This window comes from Halichoeres trimaculatus, unplaced genomic scaffold (genome assembly GCF_033239565.1).
Source record: "Halichoeres trimaculatus isolate MK-OKI-2021-1 unplaced genomic scaffold, fHalTri1.1 fHalTri1_scaffold_10, whole genome shotgun sequence".
Lineage (NCBI taxonomy): Eukaryota > Metazoa > Chordata > Actinopteri > Labriformes > Labridae > Halichoeres > Halichoeres trimaculatus.
This window is the reverse complement of record NW_027437187.1, coordinates 8,220,773-8,231,236: the sequence shown is the minus strand read 5'-3', so window position 1 is coordinate 8,231,236 and position 10,464 is coordinate 8,220,773. Positions and strand designations below refer to the sequence as shown.

Below are 10,464 nucleotides of genomic sequence, written 5' to 3'. Positions count from 1 at the left end.
CCCTGCCACCATGTGGATGGTCCGTCGTTGCAATGTAAGCATTACTCTTATCCTAATAATTAACTTACATAGCTCAGGATGTTTAGTGATACAATTTATATAGTTTTAGTTTTTTTTTTTTTTTTTGGAGGCGGTGGGGTCGTGGTGGTTCATTTTTCCTTGGACAAAATCACAATGATAGTTTGGGCAAAGATATACACAATATTAGACAGTATGTGCATACAAGTGAGCGTTTATAACACAATAAAATAAAAGACAAACATCAGTTACTTTGATGATAATTATTTGCATACTTTTTAACCAGAGTAAAACTCTTTTTTTTATTTTGTACTTTTGTATTTGGCGCCCTCCTGTGGACAAACTGGTGTCTCACTTCTGTTTGCACTGGTGTGAGTACAGCAGAAGAGACTGTCCCCTGAAGCGACCGATTCATGCTGTGAATTCATGTTACACCCTTAAGGCTGAATTGAGAAAAGAAATAAAGAACAACAACACAACAAAAGTTGAAGGCTCAAAACATCGGATAGAATACAAACCATCCCATAAAACAAAGTTCTAAACCTCCATCAAACCATACAAGCTCCATAATACCCAAAGATGACGTAATAAAATACGGAAATATGAAATAGAGAAATATAAAAAAATAAAAGCAATAATAACAACATTTCAATGGACGGAAAAATACAACTGAACAGACGCAGTCGGGCAGCCCTGACTCTCACATCAAGCGCACCCGGTCTGAATCAATCTGGGAAAGTCCGGACCACGTGACAATGTTTACTTCACCTGGACAGTCAGCAGGCTGCACCCAGCCGGGAGTGAGCGACATGATTCTGTGATTGAGAGCCAGGTACAGGTCAGTGTGTGTTGTCTGCAGTGTTTCATGTAAAGGTTGGATTGTAGTCAAACGTCCAGCCCTCGCTGTGGGGTAACAGGAGCAGTTTTTCCCCATGATACCGACTTACCATTCAAAATCCTGGTAGTTAAACGTTTCCGTTGGGTATCTGTATAACATCGATACTACCAAATCTGATTCACGTGGGTATCATGGAGTTAGGGGTGTCTCTTTACATCGGCTTTTACCAATAAATACTCCGAGTTGTCTTTCTTTAACTGTCAGACCTCTGAGGTGTGTGTTTTGACTTCCTGGTCTGGCCTATCAAAGTGAAAGCTTGGATGATTGGTGGAGTTTCACTGAGGATAGATGTCTTTGAGAGCTGTAAGTTTTTGGTATTGATTTTTAGAGAAAGCAGTTAAAGTCGTGAGCTGACATCTGGTTTTACTCTGACAACATGAAAATAGTGACAGTAAAGCGGTAAATCCAGCTCGTCTGTGCGAACAGACCAGTGTTTGAACGTCAAGGCTAACGTTAATGCTAACGTTAGATGTGCCTCAGAAACACATTTTAACTGTGAGCCGTTACTTCATTTTCGGCCAGTCTTACGAATTATGGTCTATTTCACCTTTACCTGTAGGCTAAAAAAATCACTTGACGGATGATTTTAAGATTTTCTTTGTACCCCAGGTCACAGCGTCAAAAGTTTCACTTTCGATCAAAACTGTCTCCTAAACATATCTAAACGTCAGCCGTGCAGTTTACCCAGGGCTCTATACACAGTTACACGGCTCTGCTCATCTGCTTTTGGACTGAATGACGTTATGAGTTTGATAAGATAGTCCAAAAATTATAAACAATTTTTATGAAAAGTTGTGAGTTAAAGCAGTGAAGAGTGTATACCTGAATCAAGTCATGATAAACTGTGTGAACTCAGAAGAACAAACAAACAGACTGCAAAAAAAAAAACTTTGAACAACTGTTTGTATATCATTTTTCACAACAACTTTTATCACATTATGGAACATATTCACCTGATATGGCAGAACAATTTGTTCCAAGACAAGAATGTCAAATAGTTAATAGGTCTTTTATCTTTTTTTGTGATATAACTGGGATATAAAAGGGATTTGTAGAAAAACTTAAAGCTTTTCACTTTTGCTATAGATTAACAATGAATATCCATAATGTTGTGTAAACATTCCAAAGAGCTTAAGAAAGCATAAGTCAAAACTCACAGACATCTGCATTTAGAGGACTGAGCATCAGTGCAAACTTTGCTTGGTAAAACCAGAATATGTGCGTAAAACGTATCAGTGAAAAGTATTTTTGCTTGAAATGCCCATCCCTTGGTCTTTTTTCATGAAACTAAACTAGAAAATGTGTTTTACTTTTTTTATAGGCATAATTTTTGTCTTTGAATATCTTGAAACAAGACATGCTTCTGGACTTCTCAGGTGAATGTGCTTCATATTAAGTCTCATGAGACATTTTTCATTAAGAATAGGAAATGAGCATTTGCTTTGGTTTCTGTTTCTACTGTGCAGTGGTAATACCCATCCTGTAATAAACCATCAACCACGCCCGACCTTTCCTTTTAGCGTCAACATAAATATGTGTGGAATTTTATCACCTCATCTCACAAGCATGTAGACATATAAACACACTGCTCTTGCAAAACACGACAGATTGTTTGGTGTATTTATTGTGTATCTAGTAGGTCGTGGAAGCAAAGGCTGGTCATTGTAGTTTTGGCTGTTTTTGTCAGGGTTACTCTCAGCGATGGATTCATGCATGAATAATTAAATATTTTACAGAAAGGAAGAAAGATGAATCCTCTACAAAACAACACATTTAAAGAAGTAATCGTCATACCCTTTACACAAAGGTGGCTGAATGTGTCTCACACAAAAAAAAACACTTAAGGAAGGACAGACACTTATTGGATTACAGAGCAGCTGCTCTTGGTAGAAATTATCATACAGCTCATCATAAGAGTCTCTGAAGGGTTTGTGTCACAACGTTGCCGGATACCCAGAATAACCACAAGAAAGAGGAAGTTTTAATGAATGTGCATTGATGTGAACATTTACATTTCCGTGACTCTCTGTAAAGTTATTATCCTGCTTGTGTCACAGCTAAATGAAAGACATGAGCGTCTCCAGGCAGAGAGCCGAAGATCTGGTGACGGCCTACAGTCACAGTCTGGAACTACAAATTGTGAGACAGGGCTCCTCCTTGGCGTGCAGAGATGAGGAGCTGTGGAAGCAGGTTGAGGGGCCGCTGAGGGATGGAGATGCTCGAGAGACGCACTGCCTGAGTCTGGATCCCCTGAGGGTGATGGAGGAGTCGCTCACAGCGGCAGTGACAGCAGCAGCCAGCACAGGGCGGGTCAGAGTCAGAGGAGGGCTGCGGGGCCTGGAGAGGGCTTTTGAAGTCCTGGAACAAGCAGCTCTGAACCTGTACCTCTGCCCCTGGAGGGATGAGTTCAAAGTGGTCAAGGTTTGATATTGAATCGTATCATATCTGTGTAGACGAGGGAAAACCCTCCATGATTTTTGAAGCATTTCAGCAAAGAATCTAGAGCTTGAACTAACTTTGATGAAGTGTATTTTTCTGTTTTGTTCTCGTCTTTCATTCTACTCTCCTAGATGTACTCTGGTATGTTCACCCATGACATCAAGCCAGTGCTGTCCATGCCACAGATCGAGAGACTGTTCGGCTTGCTGGGTTACCAGCTCAGCTCCTCTCGGCACGAGCAGCTTTGTCTCCTCTCCCACAGAGTCAACCCTGCCTCTCCAGATGACCTCCTCTGCCTGTCATGTGCCTTCTTCTTGGCCCGCTGTGAATGTCGCCTCCTTCTGGTTGCCCTCGGAGAGCATGCCGGAGAGGTCCAGTGGGAGCTGAGTGTGGTGAGGGAGAGAGTGACTGGAAACAGCCTGCAGGTGTGTATTCATCATCATCATCATCATCATCATCATCATCATCATCATCATCAGTACATTTTTATTTCAAACCTGCACAATACAACACAACATTGGTTTGAAAAGGGAACGGATGAAGACAACGCTTTTATATTTCTGATCCCTCACTCCCCATCACAAAACAAACATAGAACCACACTCCCAACAACACTCATCCAGACAAAACAAAGCCCCAGCACTCTCTGACCCCACACCCATCTCCCCCTAATTTACATCCTCAACAGAAGGCTTCAGTCTGTCTTCATATATACGGACATCACATTTTTTACAAACATTCGTTTAAACTGAACAATATTTGTACTTGCTTTTAACTCTTCTGCTAAACTGTTCCATAAGATGACTCCCTGTATGGAAATGCACATTGATTTTAGAGTTGTTCTTGTTTTTGGCTGGTAAAGTCTATTACTCCCTATTAAACTGTATGAGTGATGTACAGTTCTGTCCTGAAACATATTCTGAATATTTGTAGGTAGAGTTTTTTTTTTGATGCCTTAAACATTATTTGAGCCATTTTGTACCTGACCAAATCATGGAATTTTAAATTTGATGATCTTAAGAAAAGTGGGTTAGTATGCTCCCTAACTTTTACTCTATGAACAATCCTTATGGCCTTTTTTTGAAGTGTCACAAGTGGCAATAAATTTGATTTATTGGAGTTTCCCCTAACTTCAATACAATAAGTTAAATATGACAACACAAATGAATTTTATAATATAAGTAGTGCATTCTGGTTTAGTGCATGACTTGCTCTTTGCGTAACACCAACACATTTTGCAACTTTCTTTCTTAAATAATTAATGTGAGGTTTCCGTGATAACTTATCGTCAATTACAACACCTAGAAATACATTTTGTTGAACTCTCTCAATTGTTATATCATCAACCCTGATTTGCACTGCAACATCTGTTTTCCTTTTACCAAAAAGCATAAATTTAGTCTTATTTGAATTTAATGATAATTTATTGACATTTAACCAACGTTTTAGTTTATTCATTTCATTAGTTATTTGTTTCAAAAGTTGCTCCAGATTTTGTCCCGAGATAATTATGTTTGTGTCGTCTGCGAAAAGGACAAACTTCATTATTTTGGATGACTTCACAATATCATTAATATACATAATAAACAAAGTAGGTCCTAGTATTGATCCTTGAGGAACTCCACATGTTATAGGGCTAAATTCTAATCTGCTTTTTCCAATTTGTACACACTGCATTCTCCCAGTCACTCTCTGAAGAGCTGTCCCGTATCAAAGAAGGTTGTTACTCTATTTCACACCTGCTGAGAATCAAAGTTTTTCTTTCACTCCGGTCATTTAAAATTATGTCTGTCTAAGTATCAGTCACAGAGGTGTTGTATTGTCACCCTGTTAAAATAATGGCTTAAGTCATTTTTTTTGACAAAAATGAGTTTTTGGCTTAAATCATTTCTTGATAATGCTGGCCCTCTCTGGTCTTTAACTGAAAGGCTCATGCTCTTTATGCCCTATAGCAGCAGTCCCCAACCTTTTTTGCACCTCAGACTTGTTTGATGTCAGACAATATTTTTCACGGACTGGCTATTCTTCTGTCTCCTCACTGGCTCTTTTACCCTGCCTGAAGAAACTTTCCAAAGATGTTTTTTGTCCATTTTGCTAGCTTGGGGGGTTTGGTGTCAAGAATGAGTCATAGACGGGTATGACAGAGAGAATCAGGTCATTTTTCAAAATAGAACATGGTTCAGAATCAGACAATAAATCACACTGAAATAATGTAAGTTGAGTATTTGTTACGTGCAGCCCGGTACCATTTGACCCACAGACCAGCATTGGTCCACGGCCAGAGGGTTGGGGACTACTGCCCTATGTTAAGAGGGTGATTTAGGTCATTTTATTTCTAGCCTAGGTCAAAAGTTTGGATTATTTAGTATAAAATGTGTGACTTGGGCAATTTAACACGTTTTCATGATGGCAGCTGCTCAAGAGGAAACATAGTCTTTATAGCTGGAGAAGCTGTAAACATGATTCTTGAATCAGCTTCAACTGGTGAGTGATTAGGTTCACTATCATAAAGGCCAGGGTATAATGTTTTAATTTACTCTAAACCCAAGTTATAATTTCAGTACTAAATTAGCTACTTCTAGCTAGCTACCTATTCCTGGTTAGCCCACTTTTTCTGTAACCAAACATAAATGAGAACTATTCAATTCCCAAAGATCACAAGAAGAGGATCCATTTCTCAGTTTAGCATTTATTCTGGTCACAGGTACGGTTTACAGCGCTGGTACCTAGAGAATGAGCCCTGATATCCGGGGGCAATACAATTTTTTAACAGTTATTGCCACGCCTATACAGAGGGTGAGTTAAACTAAACACCTGAGAGTAATTGGCCAAAAACATGACTGACACAACTGTCTCAACCCAATGCTGGTGTCAGTTTTCAGAGAGGTGTGCTATCAAAGTGTGTGACTGTTGAATCAGAGCATGGAGCTAGGAGACTGGGTGAAAGTTTACTCAAATAGACTTCACAGACACAAGCTGGAGACAGAGGCTAACCTTCTATCTGTCAGATAAACACACATCAACCCTGAACACAACATAAAACTAGATTAAAATGCTAAATTATGCCAATTATTCTAAAAATATATAACAGAACAAGGCAGTAACACCCCTCAAAGCTTTCTACAGTTCTACAGTTTCATTTAGCAGACGCTTTAGTCCAAAGCAACGTACAACACAAGCAAGAATTTCGTAGACAGGAGGGAAAACCTAATTAGTGCAACAAAGTGCTACAAGTTATTTGGCTGTGAGTTCTGCCATTAAGTGTGAGAGGATTTTTTAATTTGTTAATTAATATTTTTATGTAGAATAATGTAGCCAATTAACCACAATTAGTTGCTGCAACAATCTACTTCAACCTTCCACAGCATTCAGTAATTAAAGCTGAAAATTCACTGAGAGCTGGGTCTGAGACCTTTTCACTCATTCTACCCCTGAGGACAAAGAGGAGAAGGCTCAGATTTAGAGCCTGAAGTGTTCCCTGAACAGATGAGTCTTCAGACATCTCTTAAAGTAGAAAGGGACTCTGTGGATTGTATAGAGTTAGGTAATTCATTCTACCATTTAGGAACAACCCAGGAGAAGAGTTTGGCTAGAGATTTGGAGCCGCGTTGGGCTGGGGGCACCAAGCGTCTTTCACAAGCAGAGTTTAGTGGACGAGAAGGAGTGTAGACCTGGATGAGGGACCCCAGGTAAGCAGGAGCTGTACTTGTCAATGTTTAGTGAGCCAGAAGAAGAGCTTTGAATTTTATTGGAGCTGCCACTGGAAACCAGTGAAGAGAGATGACCAGCTGGGTGACATGTGCTGTGCATTTTTAAATTAAAGAAATATTTTTGCTTTTTGGTAGGAGATGTATGAGTATGCCTACTCAGTGTATAAGCAACATGAAATTTGTTCAATTTAGGCTGGAGTTGTTTCAGTTCTGAGTTTGCTTCATGGAATTAAAGGACAGGTAACGGTCAGGTTTTAAAAAGTTGTCAAAACTGTATGTTGGAAATGGGTGAAGTTCAATAAAAAAAAACCCAGCAAAGAAAACCTGGAGAAGTGAGGAAAGGGACTGCCTCCTGACCAATTTGATTTACCTAACATTTTTAAAATTTAACTCAGGGTAACTTCAGTTTTAAGTTTGCACTGTGGAATTAAAGGGCAGTTTAAACCAGGTTTAAAGTTGCCTAAGTCAAGTTTTTTTGTGTTTTCTCCAAAAACTTAAAAAAATGACAGAGGCCATTATTTTGATTGGGTGATGATATGAATAAGTGTGATTAGCATAATGAGAAAAGGTCCAGGCCCAGGTCTGGGGGTCTGGAGGGACTTGTGAAGACCTCGAATGAGTCTTGGTTACAGTTGGTTTCTTGTTGAGGACTGATTTTCTGTCTGTATCAACAGGGCGCCCTGGACTACACCACAAAGATACTGGCAGTGGACCAGCAGCTGATAGAGCATGCTGGAGGAGAGGGCGACGTGGATCTGTACACAGACGTTCAGGAAAATGGTCATGAGAGGAGGACAGTGGTCAGTGAAGATGAGAGTCCCCATTCTTTATCCTGGGTGTCTCAAAACGATGCATCGCCCCCTGCAGTCAAAGCACAGAGCAACGGGATAATGTCTGTGCCTTTTTCACCCGCGCCCCCGTCCTCCAGGGAGCATGTCTGCGTCTCTACTCTAAACTGCCAAGTGACCAACATGTCAGGGGCTGAGCAACGCATAACCAGGAGCTCCTCCTCCAGCGTGAAGCAGCGCAGGCGTCAGGCTGAAGAGTCGCAGGCCGAGGACTGCAGAAGTGAAGCTGCAGCTGAACATCTGTGCAGCTGCCTCCAGTCCCCTGATGTTTGCTATCAGCTCTGCAAAGACAGCAGCGGCCTCCATGACGTCACCTGTGCCTTTCTGAAGCCTTGCAAAACAGAGAATCCCCGCATGATTTTCCCAGACAATCCGATGAGAGAGATGAAGAAGTCGAGGGCCGTGCCGCAGCAGAGTGAAAGCTTCAGAGTTGGTTCGTCACCAGGCCTCACCAGCAGCAGCGCAGCCATGTCCTCCTTAGCTCTGCAAGACAGAGTCACTGCACCAATCAGCTACCACGACTGCTGCGACCTCGCCCAGCCGGACCCTCAGGTCCTGTGCCTCAGCTGCAGTGTTTTCCACTCTGGGTCCTGCAAAGGGATCGCATACTGCCAAAGTGAGGGGCATGAGATGAAGCAGCTGGGCGTGTGCTCCTGTGGCAGTGAGGCCTCCAGAGACCCTCTGGTTTTGTGCAGATTCTGTGGGAAGGAGTATTGTAGGGATTGCTGGTATCGAGACCCTTTTAAGTGCACCTGTGGGGAGAGGTTTGACCAGTCCTCGTCTGTGTGAGGGGACCGGATGATGTTGCACTAACGAGGCACGGCCGGCTAAATCACAGTGCCTTAATGAATCAGAAGTTCAGCTGTTGCCTTGACACAGTACTGAGATGCTGTATGAGTGCCATTCTATGTTTGCCACTTCAATCATCTCTCTGAAAGTTTGTGTTTCATATTTTCTCAGAGCGGCCATATTTACAGCTGCCAAAATGTCTGCTACGCTGCGTACCGCTGGGACAGTAAGAGACCAGTTTGTGCTCCTGGGTCACCTTAATGTAAAGTTATGTGTAAAGCACATCAAAGTTTATTTACATCTGTATCTGTTGCCTGAACACAGACTGTATTAAAAAGGGTCAATGTGTCACTACTCAGAATGTGTTTTTTAACCATAAAATAACATTTTTCAGAAATGAAGTGAGAGGACTGAGCGTTAAATTTTAAGGACACGTAGTAAACCAAAAGATTTTTTTATACTATTATTTTCTTAAGATAAGTCCCTCACTTCATCATTTTTGTTGAAGTTCTCTGTAAAAATAAACTTGAAACACATTAAATGATCACTTGTGTTGTAAATTAATCCGCTGATTTGTCTTTTTGTCTGAACTTGAAACTCACCGGTGAAAGCTGTTCTACTCGCCGCTCACTCTACTCGACAAGATGTTACAGTTTTTCTCGATTGTTTACACACAATTTTTGGTGCCTGAGACACAATGACCACAACATATAACCAATGCACCAACTCCATGAACCAAGTCTGCTAAACTATAAGCACAATTCCTGCTTTACACTCAGACTGCAGATCTACAACACACTTTTTTCAAAACACTACACACAGTTCTCTGAGTATTGGCACAATTTTCATGAAGTAAACTTCTTGTTTTCACAAAGAACACAATGCCACTCAAAACAGTAAAATGAATATTCCTACAATGCACACTGACTCATCACATGGGTAAACACCTGTCACACAATTTTACAATTAGCAATCAGAGCTTTAGCATAAAAGGGCAACAGGTGAGTTTCTCTGTTTTGGAACAATGGATGCCAACATTGAAATCAGGGGGAGAGCCAGAGGTGTGAGAATGAGAGGAGGAGGACGCGGAGGACGAGGAGGACGGGGAGAACGAGGAAGGATGAGGGCCATAATCTCTGATGAGATCGGGGCCACTTTGGTCGACCATGTGGTAAACCATGGTCTAACAATTAGGGAGGCTGGGCAAAGGGTGCAGCCAAATTTGAGCAGATACACAGTGGCATCCATCATCCGGACTTTACAGAATGAAAATAGGTAAGAAATTTAGTCTTACTAGTATTAGAAAATTGTTTTACTGCAATTCAACACAGCACTCAATGAGTATAGTATTACAGTATTACCAGTGGACTGTTCTGAAGGACTGTAAAAAAGTTAAGTGTTTATTTGAGAAATGTATTCCTTCTTTTTATCCCTTCACAATATTCACAATATTCCACTCTCTGTATTGCAGAGCTGAAAAACGACCATCAAGAGGAGGTCGGGAGCGTCTACTGTCTCCTGAACAGGAAAATCAAATTGTGAACATGGTCCCAGAGACTAATGCCATTACATTACTGCAAATCCAAAGAAAAGTACTAGAAAACAATCACATTTTTCCAAATGTTGATAGAATAAGTTTATCCACTCTGGACCGTGTCTTGTGAAGAAACTCTCTGAAGATGAAACAAGTCTACAAATTCCATTTGAACACAATTCAGACAGAGTCAAAGAACTGCGATATAACTATGTGCAAGTAAGTCCT

General features: G+C 40.9%; 1 protein-coding gene across 4 annotated transcripts; it reads left to right on the top strand.

Annotated features, from left to right (window-relative positions):
* Window positions 1-736: 736 nt before the first annotated feature.
* On the top strand, window positions 737-8,753 carry spata2l (spermatogenesis associated 2-like). 4 transcript variants are annotated; one of them, XM_074678562.1, is made up of 4 exons: window positions 737-850; window positions 2,974-3,337; window positions 3,487-3,780; window positions 7,740-8,753. In XM_074678562.1, exons 2-4 carry the CDS (start codon window positions 2,978-2,980, stop codon window positions 8,700-8,702), a joined length of 1,617 nt encoding a protein of 538 aa, XP_074534663.1. In that variant the 5' UTR covers window positions 737-850; window positions 2,974-2,977; the 3' UTR covers window positions 8,703-8,753. The 4 variants fall into 4 exon arrangements, with proteins under 4 accessions (XP_074534663.1, XP_074534662.1, XP_074534664.1 ...); XM_074678561.1 differs by having other exon boundaries at window positions 757-856; XM_074678563.1 differs by lacking the exon at window positions 737-850 and adding an exon at window positions 1,129-1,219.
* The last annotated feature ends 1,711 nt before the right edge of the window (window positions 8,754-10,464 follow it).

What these genes read in the sequence shown, in the direction of transcription:
- spata2l (XM_074678562.1), top strand. Translation starts at nt 2,978, where the DNA reads ATGAAAGACATGAGCGTCTCCAGGCAGAGAGCCGAAGATCTGGTGACG. An exon ending in ATGAGTTCAAAGTGGTCAAG is followed by an intron (nt 3,338 to 3,486) that starts GTTTGATATTGA and finishes CTACTCTCCTAG; the next exon opens with ATGTACTCTGGTATGTTCAC. An exon ending in TGACTGGAAACAGCCTGCAG is followed by an intron (nt 3,781 to 7,739) that starts GTGTGTATTCAT and finishes CTGTATCAACAG; the next exon opens with GGCGCCCTGGACTACACCAC.